This window comes from Cynocephalus volans, chromosome 11 (assembly GCF_027409185.1).
Source record: "Cynocephalus volans isolate mCynVol1 chromosome 11, mCynVol1.pri, whole genome shotgun sequence".
Classification (NCBI taxonomy): domain Eukaryota; kingdom Metazoa; phylum Chordata; class Mammalia; order Dermoptera; family Cynocephalidae; genus Cynocephalus; species Cynocephalus volans.
Window position 1 is genome coordinate 17,190,867 of NC_084470.1, and position 18,706 is coordinate 17,209,572.

Below are 18,706 nucleotides of genomic sequence, written 5' to 3' on the forward strand. Positions count from 1 at the left end.
TTCAATGAATGATTTTATGAATGACTCTTTGGTTATTCCAAGGTCTTGCTTTTTGAAAAGGGTGGTCCACAAACCAGTAACATCACCACCATTTGGGAAGTTGTTAAGAATGGAGATTCTTGTGCTCTACCCAGACCTACTGAATCAGAATCTGTGTTTTAACAAGATCTCAGGTGGTTCATATGCATATTAAAAAGTTTGAGAAGCATTATTTTAAGGTTTAAGCATTATTTTAATTCCACCTAGGAGTGGAATTGTTGGATTGTAGGGTTTGCACATCTTCAATTCTATTCTGCTGAGAATAGAGTTCTCCAAAGATGTACCAGTTTACACTCTCGTTAGCAGAATATGAAAGTTTATTGTTCTACATCCTCATTAATACTTGGTATTGTAAGACTTTTAAATTTTTGCCATCTAGACAAAAAAAATATCATGGACATTAATTTTTTTGTTTTCCTGCTATCTGATGGGTGTGTGTGATTTTCAATTTACATTTCCCCAATTATGTAGTAAGGTTGTACATAGATCTTTTCTAGTGCACCTGTTTTATTTTATGGAAAGCTTTTAATTAAATTAGGTATTATATGTATTTTATTTTATTTTATTTTATTTTATTTTATTTTATTTTATTTTATTTTATTTTATTTTATTTCATTTATTTTTAAAAGATGACCGGTAAGGGGATCTTAACCCTTAATTTGGTGTTGTCAGCACCATGAGCTAACCACTTATATGGGATCCTAACCCATGGCCTTGGTGTTACCAGCACCACAATTCTCCCAAGTGAGCCACGGGCCGGCCCTATATATATTTTAAATATCGCTTGCCTTTGTGACATATATATGTATATGCATGTGTGTGTATATATATATTCTTATATATATATATATATGTACAATTAACACTATTAGGAATCTTGTTTAATAGACTTAATTTTTTTTTTAGCACCACAGGCACAGTCACGATGTGTGTTTCTTCTAACTCTGCTTCCAAGAAGAATATTCCTTGAATGGAGAACAGCAGTTTACAACTGGGCACTACAGAGCTCCCATGAAGTAATCCGTGCTAGTTGTGTTAATGGATTTTTTATCTTATTGCAGCAGCAAAATTCTTGTAACAGAGTTCCCAAGATCCTTATGTATGTATTAACATTTTAATTTGAATATATCACTTGATTGGAAAGATCATAATCTTTGGCTGTATATGCAAAGTTATGTTTATTGCTGAATATATAGAACAAATGTTGCTTTTAGTTTAAGAATTTAAAAGTTTTTTCTTCTAGGCTTTCTCTCCATACTTTTGTCCCAAATTAAGCAAGACTGTTTAGACCATGACATTAAGCAAGAAGGTTTAGTAATTTTTTTTCCCCCCAGAGATAAAGTTGAAGGTGATTCTGACATTGTCAAGAAAGAATTTGCCTCTATACTTGGTCAACTCGTCTGTACTCTTCATGGGATGTTTTATTTGACAAGTTCTTTAACAGAACCTTTCTCTGAACACGGACATGTGGACCTCTTCTGTAAGAACCTGAAAGCCACCTCTCAACATGAATGTTCATCTTTGCGACTAAAAGCTTCTATTTGCAAGCCGTTCCTTTTCCTACTGAAAAAGAAAACACCTAGTCCAGTAAAACTTGGTCAGTGATTATGATTTATTTAATATTTTAAAATCAGACTGGCCAGTTAGCTCAGGTGGTTAGAGTGTGATGTTACAACACAAAAGTCAAGGGTTCAGATCTCCATACTGGCCAGCCACCAAAAAAAGCCCCAAAAAACTTTTTAAGCTCTGTTTTTCAAATCAGTGACAGAATTAGCCTGAAGCCTTAAAAAATTATAGCAAATTATATGTTTGACATATTCAGTACTTAGTAATAATTACTTACAAATGCGGTGACTGGCATTAGACTGCATGAAATAACTAATAAGAGAGTGGTTTTTGAAATGCTGTTGTGAGTTCACAGCCTAATGGGACATACCTGATGGTTAGTTCGATATTGTAAGGTTCAGTATTATATATCTTCTTAGTAATACCAGAGACCTTCGTAATGTGTCCTGTCACCACCTTGGATCTTCAGAACTTCAAGTAGTTAAATTACCTTACCCAACTGAGGACTGTAGATTGTATCTTCTTGGCCACTTTCCATTGGTAATGAAATATGAGTTTGTTGGGAGCATAAGATTTACAGATGTACTTGGAAGGTCTTCAAGTATTTGTTTAGGTAGTTGCAACTTGTTTGCAAAGTTTTCAAAGTTTCTCAAGTTTTCAAAGCAATAGATGGTAGGTGGTTTCTAAGACTCTAAATTTTGTAAAGTAAGGTTAACAGTAAATTTAAAATCCCCTTCAGTTCAAGGTTCTTTGGTTTAATGATTATGCTTTTGAGTTGATCTTATTAACATATAATGATCTATAAAATCTAAAAGGGACTAGTTATTTTACAACTTAAAAAATTCTGGAATTTATCTTTGATTCCAATTATTTATGACTTTTATTAAGAATAAATTAATTTAAATTTATAAATACTCATTTTAATCCCTTAAAATTCTGTGTGCTATACATAATTAAATATTAAATATTGACATTATAAGGTAGCTTAGAATTCTTTGTGGTACATTATTTATTGACAGTATTTTTATAGTACAACTTGGATATTTAATGTGTTAAATTAGGTCTTATCTACTTTTGCTCTTTAGCTTTTATAGATAATCTACCTCATCTTTGTAAGCATCTTGATTTTAGAGAAGATGAAACAGATGTAAAAGCAGTTCTTGGAACCCTATTAAATTTAATGGAAGATAGAGACAAGGATGTTAGAATGGCTTTTAGTGGAAATATCAAGCATATATTGGAATCCTTGGACTCTGAAGATGGATTTATAAAAGAGGTTGATAATTTTTATTTTCAACATTTGGGTTTTTATAAACCTACCTCAAAATTTTTTAACCAGTTAATTTCATTGTTCTAGCTTTTTGTAATAAGAATGAAGGAAGCATATACACATGCGCAAATATCAAGAAATAATGAGTTGAAGGATACCTTGATTCTTACAACAGGGGATATTGGAAGGTAAATTTGGCAACATTTGTATTCTTCCTTATTTATTCTGGCCATTCTCTATTCTTATTTGTCTGGCATTAGAAATGATGATGTGAAATATGTGATATTAGGGGAGAAAAATGTGATTCAACATGCATTTATTTGTGGATTTCCATTTGTTTCTGAGGCATTGATTTTGTTTGTTTTTTAATTTTAGGGCAGCAAAAGGAGATTTGGTACCTTTTGCACTCTTGCATTTATTGCATTGTTTGTTATCTAAGTCAGCATCAGTCTCTGGAGCTGCATACACAGAAATTCGAGCTCTGGTTGCAGCTAAAAGTGTTAAACTGCAAAACTTTTTCAGCCAGTATAAGAAACCCATCTGTCAGGTGAGAGTCAGCATTAGTTTTGACTACAGGCAATCACAGTATTTTGCAAGAGTTTAAAATAAAAAGATATGTATACTTGTTTTATTTTGCTTGCTTTAAAAGTTTATTTTTTTAAACGATGTATTTAGTTTAAGAGAACTGGTATCTTGTTGTTTTTTTTATTTTAGCATATTGGTCTGAAAATGTAGATTATAAATGGGAGAAGGGAAAAGGTTATCTTAAAATTATGAATTGAATTATTACACTCTACTAATCCTTTGGGAGATGCCTTTCTTTTTTAGGCTTATTATAGATGATAAACTCTTCTATGCCTTGATAATATGGATACAGCACTTTATTTTAAAAAAGGATATTCAAATAATGGCTGAAAAGTTAGGCTGTGTTAAAATACTGGCTTTACCCTGTATTGGTGGTGTAATCCTTACTACAGTATTCAAGTTTCTTAACTGAGCCTGGTTATTTCATCTGTAAAAAGGATATTATGACATAATCTATCTCATTAAGGTTGTTATAAAAATTAAATAAGGCAATTCAGGTAGTGTAGAACACTGTTTGATACTGTCATTTGTTAGCTTAAATATTTAGTTAAAATTTAGTTAGTTAAATTATTAGGTAAAATTTCTTCCTTGTGCAAAAACTGACAATAAAATTGTTTTTGCTCTAGTTTTTGGTAGAATCCCTCCACTCCAGTCAGATGTCAGCACTTCCGAGTACTCCATTACAGAATGCTGAGTTGCGAAAACAAGATGTAGTTCACCAGAGAGAAATGACTTTAAATACTTTATCTGAAATTGCCAACGTTTTTGACTTTCCTGATCTTAATCGTTTCCTTACTGTAAGTTATAATGTATAGTTGACTTGATCGAGGTTTGCAATTTAATATTTTGTTCATTCCATTGTAAATTTTTCTAAGAAAATTTGGCAAAGGGTCAGCCAGTTAGCTCAGTTTGTTAAAGTGCAGTGTTGTAAACCAAGGTCAAGCGTTCGGATCCCTGTACCAGCGAGCCACCAAAACAAACAAACAAAAATCTGGCAAGTACATCAAAGAGCACATAGGTCATAGATTTTCAGTTTATGTAATTTCTTTTGACTTTGATATGAGATTCTTATACTATAAAACTTAAGTTCATATTGATTTGAGTCATTGTTCTGTATGGTTAGCTGTCCTGAAAAGTTAATACTAATTGATTAATGCTAATTAATTCAGTTAACTGTTTGAGCCCTTTACGTCTTTAGTGCTGAGATTGGTTCCATTGGTAATTCAAAGTGTAAAATGATCCTTTCTACCCCTAAGGAGTTAGAATAATAAAGTACGAAGCTAGTAGTGTAGATGGTCTGTTATGAACTCAAGTGATAGACTTTGTGGTATGGAATACTTTGAAAAGTCATAGGGACTAAGGCTTAAAAGATGAAGGAGTAGATTATCTTCTTAACTTTTCCCAAAGGCAAAGTTTATCATTAATCTTAATTAAATTATAATAGCAATTCATAAAACATTTCCCCCTACAGTATTACTATGTTTTAACAAACTTAAATTGCTTGTTCATAAATTGGTCAAATACTAGAAGGAAATATGATAGAGTATATGGTAAGGACCAAAAAGATATTCATACCTTTTTATTTGGTAATTTCACTGGGAACCAAAAAGCACTGATGTTTACTGCAACATTATCCAAGTAGCAAAATAAAACAAAAACAAAAACAAAACCCTAAGAAATGAAATGTCTAATTTCAGGTCATGGACTATTATATAACCATTAACGTAATAATTATGACAATTTTGTAGAAACTACATTATAATATTACAACAGTCTTACAGAGTTAATATTAAGTTGAAAGATATAACACAAATAAGGTTATATATAAGTGTCTCTGAGGGCAGAGCCTGAGTCTTCTTTACTATCACATCTATGGTGCTTAGGATAGTGACTGACATGTAATAAGTATTAGTTACACGTAGAATGAATAAAATGAACCATTTTATCTTTGGATTTTGCATATATTTTATGACAAGATCGTAAAGGAAATAGACCAAAATGAAAATAGATTTGTTGTAGTATTGGGATGGTGGATATGTTAAAAGGTTTTCTTTAATATTACAGCATCAATCTTTAATTTAAAAAACTTCTGGCTGGTTCAAGTGTAGTGGTGGTTACAACTAATTCATCACAACGAGTTATGGATTTCTTTATTCCTTCTTCCCTGCTTCACTTGGCTAGCCTAAAAATAAAATAATATAAAATAAATTAAAAAATAAATGAAATTAAATTAAAAACTTTTTTAAAAATTGCATTTATGGTTACTCATCATTAGTCTCTAATAGTTCAAATAATACATCCAACTTGGGACTTTTACTTTACAGCATAAGTATATTTTAACACACACTCATTAGAATTATTTTTTTTTACCTTTGTATTTGCTTATTTATAGTCTGTCTCTCCACCTTTACAGCGCAGGCTCTATACCATCAGGTGCCTTGCCTGTTCTGTTCACTGCTAAATCTGCAGTGCCTTAATCATAGTAGATGCTCGGTAAATATCTGTTGGGTAAATATTTGTTGAGTAAATAAATGGGAAATCTGAATTCAAATATAAGTCATACGTGGATTCCAAATTCATGTGGCATTTTAAAATATTTTTGTGTATAGCTTATATGAATATTTTATCACCCAGACAAATGTACTTTTTGATAATTGTTGTGTTCTTTTTCAGAGGACATTGCAAGTTCTACTACCCGACCTTGCTGCCAAAGCAAGCCCTGCAGCGTCTGCTCTCATTAGAACTTTAGGAAAACAATTAAATGTCAATCGTAGAGAGATTTTAATAAATAACTTCAAATATATTTTTTCTCATTTGGTTTGTTCCTGTTCCAAAGATGAATTAGAACGTGCCCTTCATTATCTGAAGGTAATTGAATATTTGCATATGTTTTACTCTTTTGTTTAAATTAGCATTATAGGAAAGGTGTTGTAACATTCTTATAGGAAGGAAGGTGAGTAATTTACAACCTATTCTAGAAGAATATAAGTTTAAATGTTGTTATATTAAATACTTTTTGTCCTGGGAGCATATTAAATAGAATTCTTCTTTTGTTATTTTCTTTGATCATTTCACTGTAATGGGATATTATAGTCATCTTTTCATGTATGAGATTCTCAGTTAATTTCATTTTAATATTTTTTAATTGATTGGAGCTACAAGTTGATTGATGATATGCAAATAATTATATCTACAGAAGAGGCAACCACCTTCAACTGTAGTATAATGTCTGTGTTTAGTTTAGTTACTTGGTACGCTGATTACAATTTGGCAGGTTTTTTTTGTTTTGTTTTTGGCAGCTGGCCAGAATAGGGATTGAACCCTAGACCTTGGTGTTATCAGCACCATGTTCTAACTAGCTGAGCTAACTGGCCCACCCTGGCACAGTTTTTTGATGGTTTTTAAATTTGAAATTAGCTTGTTCTTTTTCGTGCTTTATTAACAAAAATGTCTTTGAGGAATATCAGGCTACTTAGGAACAGGAAAAACTTGTGAGAAATATACATATAACTTTACTGTTTTCTCTGATGTTAATTTATTTTATTCATTTCATAATATGCCAGTAGCAGATCTCTTTCCATATGAGAGTTGTTGAACATTGAATGTATTTATTCATCTCGAGAAAGTAAATTTGTGTATTGTAGAGATAGAATTATAATAAAAAGTGTAGAGAGTGCTTACTACATGTCAGAAACTGCAAAACAACTTATATGGATCATGTCACTTCATTTTCACAGTTACCCATTAAGATAAAGGTACTATTATTTTTTCATTTTATAAATGAGAAAACTAAGGCAGATGGAGGTTAGATTAGGTAACTTGTCCAAGTCACAACTAATAAGTGACAGCTAGAATTTAAACTCCAGCAATCTGACCAGAAAGATTACTCTAAGCCACTATATGATATTTCCTCACGGGGGTTGTTGTCTGTAAATATTGAGGAGATGGTATTATAAGACCTTAGAGGAAACTAGGACTTTATTTTTAATTTTATTTCAAGATAAAAGTGTGATCACTTCTCTTCACTACCCATAATCCATGGGAGTCCTAATAGGAAAGAAAAAAATTAGAATCCTTTTTCAGTGCTTTTTCTTAATACCATTAGTAAACCCTGTCATTTGGTCTAGAGCTGATTTACTAATGGCATGTTGAGATTAACATACTTATTTCCAGGATGTTAGTATGAAGGAAAAAAACCTTTTTTAAAATATATTTTTGGGTTAGAATGAAACAGAAATTGAGCTGGGGAGCCTGTTGAGACAAGATTTCCAAGGATTGCATAATGAATTATTGCTGCGAATTGGAGAACACTATCAACAGGTTTTCAATGGTTTGTCAATACTTGCCTCATTTGCATCTAGTGATGATCCCTATCAGGGTCCAAGAGATATCACATCATCTGAACTGATGGTAAGGAATATGTTGTATGGGTTTTTTTTCTCCTTTTTTGTGACTTAATTATAAAATTGAAGAAACAGATTTTTGTCTGTTTGTTTTGCATGATCCTACTGCTAGAGATTTGTTGGAATTTTAAGTTGAAATTTTGATTTTGAAAATGATTCTTTTAAGTTGCATGGTCACAGTAAAGACATTAACCACATACAGTATATTAGAATTGAAAAATGTGGATTTTCAGCTGATTTTAGAAGATTTTATTTTTTCACTGAGTAAAAATATCGAAGTTTATTTTTTTTCACTAGTTTTTAACTATATATTAGAATAGTTTGTAGCTCTCCCCTCACCCTGTCCCCACCCCCTGACTACCCCTTCCTTGGCACAGCAAACTAATCTTATCAGTTCTAACTGTGGTTTAATTCATTGTGGCTTGAAGCAAAGTTAGAAGATACGTTATTTCTTTTTCCATTTATCTTAAATTTGTATCTGAAATCACTTTACTATTTTATTTCTTTATCTGAAAAAATATATATAAATTCTCAGATTTATTATTTTTTCTTTTTGATTGCCCTCATTCTTTAAAGAGACACAAAGGATTAGCAGCAAGATATCTTGAGAGAGGTTTGTATCTCTGCTTTCTCATTTCCCATTAAATGAACCCATTCTATTCTGGCTGTGTTCACACTATTCTACTGAAGTTCTTCTCGTCATGGTCACCAACAGTCTTCTTGCTGTTAAATCCAGTGGTCACTTCTCTGTCCCTATCTTATTCAACCCTACAGTAGCATTCAACACAACTGATCATCTCTTCTTATGTGGCCTCTGTGATACCACGTTGTCTTTTTTCTTTTTGCTTCTCTGTCTGTTCATTCTTAGTCTTCTTTACTGTCTCTTTTCCCTGTATTTTACCTACTTTATCCTCTAAATGTGAGAGTGATTCAGGACTATGTAACAGGCTCTTTTTCCCTGTTATCATTCTCTTCTTAAATGATCCAGTTTGATTTTTTGCTTTAATATGATTTATAATTTGATGTTTTATAATTTAAATTTCAGTTCAGAGCTCCCATAAACTTTGAACTCTTGAGTTTTTATAGATTATGTCATTGGCAGAAACAGATGGCACATACAAAAATGTTTAAGTGAAAATAATTTAAAGAATGGGCTATTTTCAATGTCATGGGCAAGGTTAAAGAAACCAGCAAGGAGTGTACTATGAACAGCAGAAAACTTAATGCTCCCCTTAGTTCTAGGGAGGAAATGGTGTTTCTAGAACCTAGTTGAGAGCTAGAACCATGAGAGGGAGACCTCTCATTATAGAGAGATGCAGCCACTGCCAGAGCCACCTCTAAATACAAAGAGAGCAGGAAATATAAATACCACACTCTTTCCTCCTACCCTCTGTTCTTCTCCTATTGATCCTTCCTGTTGATTGAATTCAGTGGGAAGCCAGAGGGTTAGGCATTCTAAATGATGTGGTTTAGTTAGCCTTCCAGGCACAGAGCAGGGCAGAAAAAGGCAGAGAATGGATCTGAGGGTAAGAGAGGATGGCAAACAGACCATCCAACTTCCTTTTTGTCATTTCTGTTTGCCTGTCTTATAAGCGTCTCAAGCAAGTTCAAACATAACATGTCCATTAGAAATCTTTATTTTCCCTCCCCAACCAATTTCTCCTTTCCTCTTCCCTATCTCAGGAAATGGTACTACTGTCTATTCATTTGCGTGAATGAAAACCTGGGGTGAATTCATGAGCTCTCTGTTTCCTTCATACTTTATAATCAAACTATGGGCAAGTCCTATCAAGTCTATCTCCAAAATGTATCTTCTCATCTCTGCCACCACCACCCTTATAGAAGCAACCATCATCTTTCTGACAACTGCAGAAACCTCCTAACTGTTCTCTCCTTTTATTCTTCCCCCTCTACAATCAATTATTTAATAGCTTTTGGAGTGTTCTTCTTACAAACTCATAACATTCCCCTGTTTAAATTCCTTCTGTGGTTTTCGTTGCTCTTAAGATAAAACTTATAAGGTTGTCCACGATCTGCCTTTCTACTTTCATATTGTACACATCTTTTCTTCCTGTTTCTCTGTGTTTCAGCACTGTGTTCTTTGTGTTTCTGAAACATGCTAAACTTTTTCCTACTTCAGAGGCTTTCCTCTAGGTGGTCTCTCTACTTGGAATAATTTCCTGGATCTTTCTCATTCTTTAGATTTGAACATCCTCTCTAAACTCCCTCATCCTGTTTCTTCTGTATCATGTGATCATGTTTATTTTCTTATAATACTCATCACAGTCTTGTTTACTTATTTACTTATTTAGTGTCTTCCATTTATACTTGCCTACCATGTTAGCTAATGGGAGAGAATGACTTTGCTTATTCTCGGCATGCATAATAAATATTTGGTGAGTAGCAGATGAATAAACTCAAAAATTGTCTAAAAGCAAGAACTTTAAAGCTAGAATGTTGACATAGATGGTGTGAATGCCGTCTATATCTGCTTTTTATTTAATGAGCATAGGCTAGAACCATACAATTAATAAATTGTGGCTCATTATGCCAAAGTTGAGTCTCAATCCAAATTAGAAGTTTGGAAAACAAAATGTAATTTTAGGCTTGAAAACATGATTTTCTGTGCTTGTTAAGAGAAAAGTTTATCCCAACATCTAATCTGGAGAGACATGTAGGATACCTAACTATGTGTTAGTCCGTACCCTTCTCTCCTTCTCTTCTTAGCAATGTGTATAACCTGGAGATACCTAAATGGGATGTCTCAACATCAAGTAATGCAATTTTTTTCTAGAGGTGGAAAATACTTAAATTGCTACTCATCCACAGCTTTTTTCTTGCCATTTTTCCTGCCTATATATAAAGATTTTGAAAGAGTGGAATTTTTTCTTTAGTCATTCCCAGTTTGTAATAATATTAACAACTTAAATTGATTTAACACTTAAGTATACACTAAGTGCTTAATGCATGTTATTTTATTTAACCTTTCCAACAACTCTATGCACTAGGTGCTTTCATTGTTCCCATTTTATAGACTCAGAGGAGTTAAGTAACTTAAGATCACATACTAGGAAGTATGAAAATTGGGATTTATACCCTGGTTTGGCTGACTTGAAGTCCGTGCCCTCTCCCCTAGGACCCTCTCTGAACAAAGAATTAACTGTTCACTCAGGAGACCCAAAGTGGCATAGTCAGTGATATCTAGCCTGCAACTATCAACAGTTTGCCACTTTTACCTCAGGGGGATATTGACCACTATGTCAAATCTTGTTCTGGCAGAGTACCTTTTCCTTAATCATGTACTTTTTCCCAGCCTAGCTCCCAATGCTATAGAAAAAGAACAGTCGCTTGTTTTTCTCTATTCTTTTTCTCCTCTTTCTCCTTCTCTCCACTCTAGATCCTGTTGTGAATCAGATCCTGAAGATTCCATCCCAGCTCACTCCATGATTCAAAAGCTCATGATTTTCTCTTTGTACAGTGCTGTTTAATCATATTTTGTCATGGTGATTAAAAATCAGTTTTTCTATTTTACTTAAACACTAGATGTATGCTTTTGGAGAAACTTCATCCCTTTTTTTTGGCTGGTCGGTACAGTGCTTTTTTAGAGAAACTTAGTTCATCAAGGGTTTATTTCCAATATTCTAATCTAGTTAGGTAAATATAAATATTGTTAATTAAATAATTAATTTGTCAATTTAAGATATTTGATCTGTATAAAACTTACATAATATCATCTTGTTTTTCCTTAGGCTGATTATTTGCAACCCAAGTTGTTGGGTATTTTGGCCTTTTTTAACATGCAATTACTGAGCTCCAGTGTTGGCATTGAAGATAAGAAAATGGTAAGTAGTGATAGTTGAGTTCCAGAGTTCTAGAATAGAATTTGTATGGAATATGCAGGAGATGATTTCTGCTTCTAGCTACAGATATTCAAAGATGAGAAATAACCAAACATATAACATTCTGTATTGCTGAATAACTTGTATAAACTTTGGGGGATTCTAAAAATAGGAACTGTTCTTTTGTTTATGAGGAATAGAAAACCCAACCCAAACTGGCTTAAAGAAATTTGTATGCTCTGTAACTAAAAGTATGAGGATAATGTAGCTTCAGGCATAACTTGATTCTGGACTTTAAAAATGTTCTTAGAATCAATCTCTTGGCTCAGATTCACCTGGGTTGGCTCTATACTTAAGTGCCAGGTAGTGACCTCAATGGTTTCAGGCTTACATCATTACAATGTCTAGCCAAATGCAAGAAAGAGACTAGCAGTCACTGATATCCCAAACAAAAGTCACATTAATCAAATCTCATTTGTTCAAATTAGTTTGATGTGGTTCATGGCCCATTGTGTTTTCAATAGCAGACATGTTAGATTTTATAAAGTAAGGCAACTTCAGTATTTGTCAATTTATGTTTAAATGCTTGTGGCACAGTGAAGTTTCATTATGACTCCTGTTAACAATTGGTCACCACCTTATATCTACACAATGGAATACTATTGTGCTATAAAAAAAACCGAAATACTACCATTCACAGCAGCATGGATGGACTTAGAGAAAATTATATTAAGTGAAATAAGCCAAGCACAGAAAGAGAAATACCGCATGTTCTCACTTGTTTGTGGGAGCTAAAAAAATAAGTAAATATACAAACGAACTGGGGGCAAGGGAAGAAGACACAACAATTACAACATTTCCTTGATTTTGTTAAGACAAGTGAACAGATATGATGTTGATGGGGGGAAGGAGGGAGAGGGAGGGAGAAAAAGGAGGAGTTCGTAAAGGGGCATGAAAATCAACTATATTGTATATTGATAAATTAAAATAAATATTTTTTAAAAAACCAGTTTGTCACACTGGAAATTTTGTCCTATTAATTGGGATAAAATTTTAGGTATTGATAAAATTTCCCTTTTTTGTTGTTTTCCAACTCTATAGTCAGTAAGATTATAGTAAAAAACTCATGAAAGGAAGCTTTTATTTCAGTCTGCACTCCCCTTCTCTTAATAACCTTAAGAAGCCAAGAAAGACATATGATACAGTATTCAGCTCTGCAAATTTCAGCAACCAGTGCCTGTTCTTTTGTTGTCAACTAGTTAATTTAATCCCCCAAACAACTTCTATCCCATCTACATGGCTTCTTTCTTATTGTTATTTCAACTGTTATCCCAAGTGAAAGAATGACCTTGAATCTAAGAAAACTAGAGTTTGTATTATAAACCATAAAGAGCTTGCATTTTTTGGCCCATAGTTAAAGTTCACCAGAGACTTTCTTTACCCCTTCATTAGAACCTGGAGCTATTGAAAGAGGTCTGGTTCTGTGTTTTACACGTTTTACTTTCTTGGTATGTCCATCAGTTGTTTGTTTTATTAAATTCACTTCAGGACATCTTGAATTTAGTGTCATTAAGACAAAAATTTCCTTTACTAGCAATCACTATGAAGCATTCATTCCATTTACTGCAAAATTTTTTACAAGGCTCTCAAATTCAAGTGTTTCTTATTCAGTTCAGTTTATATATGTGATGCATAGCAGTTTGGGATAGATAGGAAGAAAACTAAATAATATGTATTATTCCCTTTATAAATTTGAAAATTTACTGTTTTAGAGGACCATTGGACCAAAATGACAAGTCACTTTTAAGGGGGAAAACTCAGAACTCAACTGGTATTTTTCAAATTCATTATTCCCACATAAGAAGCTGGACAAGATGAACTGGCCAACATTTATTAGACCTTTTCTGTTGTTTCAGAATAGATGACACCCTGAGATCTGGATGGGAAGCACCTGTCCTTAGGGCTCATCTTCTGGCAGCTATTTATAGGCTTTATTTTAAAGCATTACTTACTTTATAGGCTTTGAACAGTTTGATGTCTTTGATGAAGCTGATGGGACCCAAACATGTCAGTTCTGTGAGGGTGAAGATGATGACCACTCTGAGAACTGGCCTTCGATTCAAGGATGACTTTCCTAAATTGTGTTGCAGGTAAGTGGTTGCCAGAGTTCATTAATTTTTTTGCATTTCCCAGTTGCACTGCCTTCAGTTTTTATTCCTGAGGGAAATTGAGTTCATACCGTAGATAATTAAGGTTGAAAGTTTATTTTTATTGAAAAGGGAATGTATTTACTTCTTTAAAAAAGCTTTACTTATGGCAGTCTTTTTTTTTTTTTTTTTTTTTTTTTGTCATTTAATTTATATATCTTTGGCAAAGATTTATTTTGTTTTGTATTTTTTTGTTTTTCTGGTGGCCAGTAAGGGGAACTGAACCCTTGACCTTGGTGTTACAGCGCTGTACTCTAACCAACTGAGCTAACCGGTCAGCCCATCCTATGGCAATCTTTTAACGTACTGGGAAATAGAAGACTTGTTAATGAACTCCTGTAGACCTGTTTCTCAACCTCAGCAGTTATCAACATTACTTATCTTTTTTTGTTTGTTTGTTTTGGGTTTTATTTGTTTGTTTTGATGGATAAACCTAAACAGCATTACTAATCTAACTTATCCACCTCTGCCTTTTTTATTGTTAAAGTACTTAAAGAAAATTCCAGAATCACATATTGTACTTGTAAATACTTCAGATGTATCTAATGGATAAGGGCATTAAAAAAATAACCGTCATGGATTATTATACTTTGCAAAATTAATAGGAATTTCTAACATTATTTAAAACTCAGTTTGTATTCACATGTCCTCCAATTGTCTCAAAGATGTTTTTTCCAAAGATGTTGGTGTGTTTGAATCAGAATCTAGTCAAGGTCCAGGGAGCTCTCTGAACCTCTTCTGTTTCTGAGGGTTGCCCATAAAATAAATAAATAAATAAACAGATAGTAAGCAAATAAATAAGCAAGCAAGCAAGCAGGCAGGCAAACAAACATCCACATATTACACATTTGATTTTTTGGCCCCTTAAGTATCTCTTATAAACAGCCTCACCCTTTTAATCCCTTCCCCACATGTTTTACTTCTTCCAATCCAATAAAACCTCGGCATGTAGAATTTGGCTGATTGCCAATTTAACTTTTTCCTCTATCTCTTCCCTCCTCCCTGTGTTTTTCATATAAACCGATACTAAGATACAAATGTTTGACGATGAAAAAAATACTTCATACTTGGTGCTGATAACACCAAAGTCTGAGGTTCAATCCCTGAACCAGCCAGCAAAAAAAGAAAGAAAGAAAGAAAGAAAAAATACTTCATAGATAAGGCTTTATGCTCTGTTTTGCTATAACATGAGCCATATTGTCTATTTTTAGTGATACTAAGATTAATCAGTAGGTTTAAGTTTTATCAGCCTGAATGCCTCTATTAAAAAGTTCCCCATTAATTTTTGATTTAAGGATTTTAACATTAATTAATGCTCATAGCCTAAGTCCATTATTTCACTACAGATGATAAAATAGCAATTTTCTAGTTTTATTATTTTTTCTGTGTTTATTAGTTGGCATTTTAAAACAAACAAAAAACTCTTCATAAAAATTTGGCTACCCTGAAAAAGCAGTTCATAAAGAACAGGCATGATAAATACTTGAATATTTCCCTGTACTTATCTTTTGTCAGAATATAGATTTTGTGCCCTGGCAACCTCCAGTGAAATTCTTTTTTTGTATCATTTTGATCACTTAAATTTTGATAAATTTGATAAATCACTACTTTTTATTGCTGAAATCGTGCCATCTTAAACCAGTAGGAGTCCCTTCAAGTTGGTACTTGTGACTTTGGACATGATCCCATTTTAAATTCTGTCCTTTCTGACATGACAAGATGTCCTAGGCTAATCTTTAACATTTCCTACCCCTAACCCAGAATCAGCAATTTCTTCAAGGAGCCCTGGCACTGGTTCCTTTGAGCCCAGATTAATTCCCAGTCTGGGCACTCATTGGGCCTATTCATTGCTCCTGACTTGTCATTGCTTCTAAGTCTTAAATGAATAGAGCTACTAGAAATAATAATAATTTGTATTATTTTATAAAGGGGAAAAAATCTTGAGTTTATATTTCCAATTCCAATTAAAGATTACATAGTTTTTACTTAACTCTTTGGTTTTATATTTTATTTCTTTTCTATTATGCTCTGTGTCTTTGTTCCTAATGGTTTATAATTACACGTTTACTGAATTTTTCTTTCTTTGTATACTTATATGACAGTTTCATTACTGCTCCTAAGAGTAAGACTATTGAATGTAGTCTAAGCTTCTTGGAAGTTCTTTTTGTCCTTAAAATGTATCCTGTTAGAAATGTACAGTCACACTAATGTGTTTTCGAGTCTGGTGAAGTAAATATTTTCAGTGTGTATGGGCCACCAACTTGATTTTGTTAGGCTCAATTGTTTCAGTTTGTTTAAAATTTGAGGGGGTGCCCCCTCTACTAGTTGCATAGTCCCAAATTCAAATCCATGTAACAGTTATACTCAGAGAAATCTAGCTTCCGTTCCTGACCTCTACAGGTATCCATTTTTGTTAATTTTTGTATGTCCTCTTTTTAAAAATATAAACAAATTGTACACACACTCACACATACATTTTTTTTTCCACCTTTCTTTTTTTACTTATTATAATTTGAAGATATAGATTGAGTATATCTGAGGTGGTCTTCAGAAAGTTTATGAAAAGACTTGTGTTATCTTTTAATTCTGTTTTCCACAGACTTTTTGAAGTACCCTTATACTACTGATCTTTAATTCCATTTTTAAACTAACTTGTAATCTATTATTTGTATGTATCATTGTTTCTTCAACTAACAACTAATTGATGGAGCTTTACAAATATGAAAAATCATGAAACTTAATTTTTATTTGTTTTTTCACATAGAGCCTGGGACTGCTTTGTTCGTTGCCTGGATCATGCTTATCTCGGCTCCCTTCTTAGTCATGTAATAGTGGCTTTGTTACCTCTAATACACATCCAGCCTAAAGAAACTGCAGCTATCTTTCACTACCTCATAATTGAAAACAGGTATTGTAACTGGAATTAATAATAAAACTAGCAACTTTTTCTACTGTATTTTTATGTATCAATATATTAAGATTTCTGTTGGTAATGAGGAACTGTTCACTTTTTTTATTTTAGAGTCCATTAGTAAACAAAAGTAATTGGTATGCAATTACATATTGAACTGGTGTTATTTCGGTTGTGACATTATCATTATATTGAAAACTTTATTAATAGGTCAGCAGTTAAAAAATATTTTTTGTTAGTTCTGAAAGGATGAAGCCAAATTTACCTTTTTTCTCACAGTTAAAGGGCAGATTGTGAAATAGCATGAGAGAGGTTAGGAGGGATATTCATTTACTTTTTGCAGCTTACTTTAGTTGAATCTCTTATTACTTCATTGCAGTAACCTTTGAACCAGCCTCTAAGCTTTTATCACTTTTCTTCATATTTGTTTTAGTCAATTTCTGTTGCTTATAACAAACTATTTGAAACTGAGTGATTTATAAAGAAAATGAAATTTATTGTTTACACATCTGGTGAGAGCCTTGGTGGTGGCGACAGTGATGGCAGAGTATCACATTGCAAAAATGGTAGAGCAGAGAGAGGAGAGACCAACCTCCTCATTCTCTTTTTAAAACCCTCCAAACCACACCCCTGACCACCATTATTAATTAATCTATTCACTACAGCATGGTCCTACAGTCTAATCAACTGTCCAAGGCCCCACCTTGCAATTACCAAAATGGTATTTCCCATACTCAGCAGTTACAGTGGGAATTAACTTTTGGAAGAATATCCACCCAAGGCAATAATGTTGCTAGAACAGTCTTTTAAAAACATTTCTTTGTATCAAAGAGCATACAAAGGTGTTCTGTGATTCTCCATTTCCTAACTGATAAGTTTCAAATTGCTTAGCTTGATGTTCACGGCTTTCCAAAATCTGGCCACACCTTATTTCTTAAAATCTTTTCCTGTAGTTTTCCAAAATGGGTACTAGGCTATAGCCAATGTGGACTGCTATTGACAGAACTTGCATTACTCCTTCCCGTTTGTATTTTTGACTCAGGCTACTTTTTAGTCTGGAATGTCTTCCTATATATTTTTAAATATTTTCTGTTATTTCACTTATTGTTGTGTATCACAGTTCCTTTGCTCCTGAAAAGTTAGGTTTTAAGTTCTACTTATTTTCCTGCTCGCCTGTGTGCTATTGCTATTCCTTTTAATCAGTTCCAGTAACTGTCCAACCAGGCAGATAGCACACAGAAAGGAAAGGTTAATGTGTTAATGTGTTTTTATTCAACTAAAATACTTTTATTTTTGATATTTTGATATTTTGTATGTGATACAACAACAAAATCACTAATTTAGGTCACTTTTTGAATGTCTTTTAGATTGTTATGCAAATACAGTTATGCATCACTTAGCGATGGGGGTGGGTATACTTCTGAAAAATGAGTTCTTAAGTAGTTTCGTCATTGTGTAAACATCATAGAGTGCACTTACACATACCTAGATGGTACAACCTACTACACACCTAGGCTATGTGGTGTAGTCTATTGCTCCTAGGATACAAATCTGTACAGCATGTTACTGTACTGAACACTATAGGCAATTGTAACACAATGGTAAGTATTTGTGTATCTAAACATATCTAAATATAGAAAAGACAGTAAAAATATGGTATGATAATCTTATGGGACCACCATTATGTATGTGGCCTGTTGTTGACCGAAATGTTGTCATGTGTTGTGTGTCTATAATCATATCTTTTCTATTTATTATAGAGGAATCATTTCTCTACATTTTTCATATTACAAGAAAAGTCCTCTTTCTCTCAGTGCTAGACAGAAGATTTAAGCTCCCTGAATGAAGAAATTATATATATATATTTTGGCTTTGTTTATTGTTCC

The 18,706-nt window shown here is 33.1% G+C and overlaps 1 protein-coding gene across 1 annotated transcript in view; it reads left to right on the forward strand.

Moving 5' to 3' along the window:
* ATR (ATR serine/threonine kinase) overlaps nucleotides 1-18,706 on the forward strand; it is a 117,259-nt gene that overhangs the window by 25,733 nt on the left and 72,820 nt on the right. Inside the window, exons 9-19 of the mRNA XM_063113819.1 lie at nucleotides 946-1,138; nucleotides 1,374-1,636; nucleotides 2,691-2,881; nucleotides 2,963-3,063; nucleotides 3,251-3,422; nucleotides 4,087-4,257; nucleotides 6,134-6,328; nucleotides 7,685-7,870; nucleotides 11,613-11,705; nucleotides 13,722-13,852; nucleotides 16,674-16,817. Of these exons, the coding sequence (XP_062969889.1) occupies nucleotides 946-1,138; nucleotides 1,374-1,636; nucleotides 2,691-2,881; nucleotides 2,963-3,063; nucleotides 3,251-3,422; nucleotides 4,087-4,257; nucleotides 6,134-6,328; nucleotides 7,685-7,870; nucleotides 11,613-11,705; nucleotides 13,722-13,852; nucleotides 16,674-16,817 (1,840 nt within the window). The remainder of the gene's footprint in view (nucleotides 1-945; nucleotides 1,139-1,373; nucleotides 1,637-2,690; nucleotides 2,882-2,962; nucleotides 3,064-3,250; nucleotides 3,423-4,086; nucleotides 4,258-6,133; nucleotides 6,329-7,684; nucleotides 7,871-11,612; nucleotides 11,706-13,721; nucleotides 13,853-16,673; nucleotides 16,818-18,706) is intronic.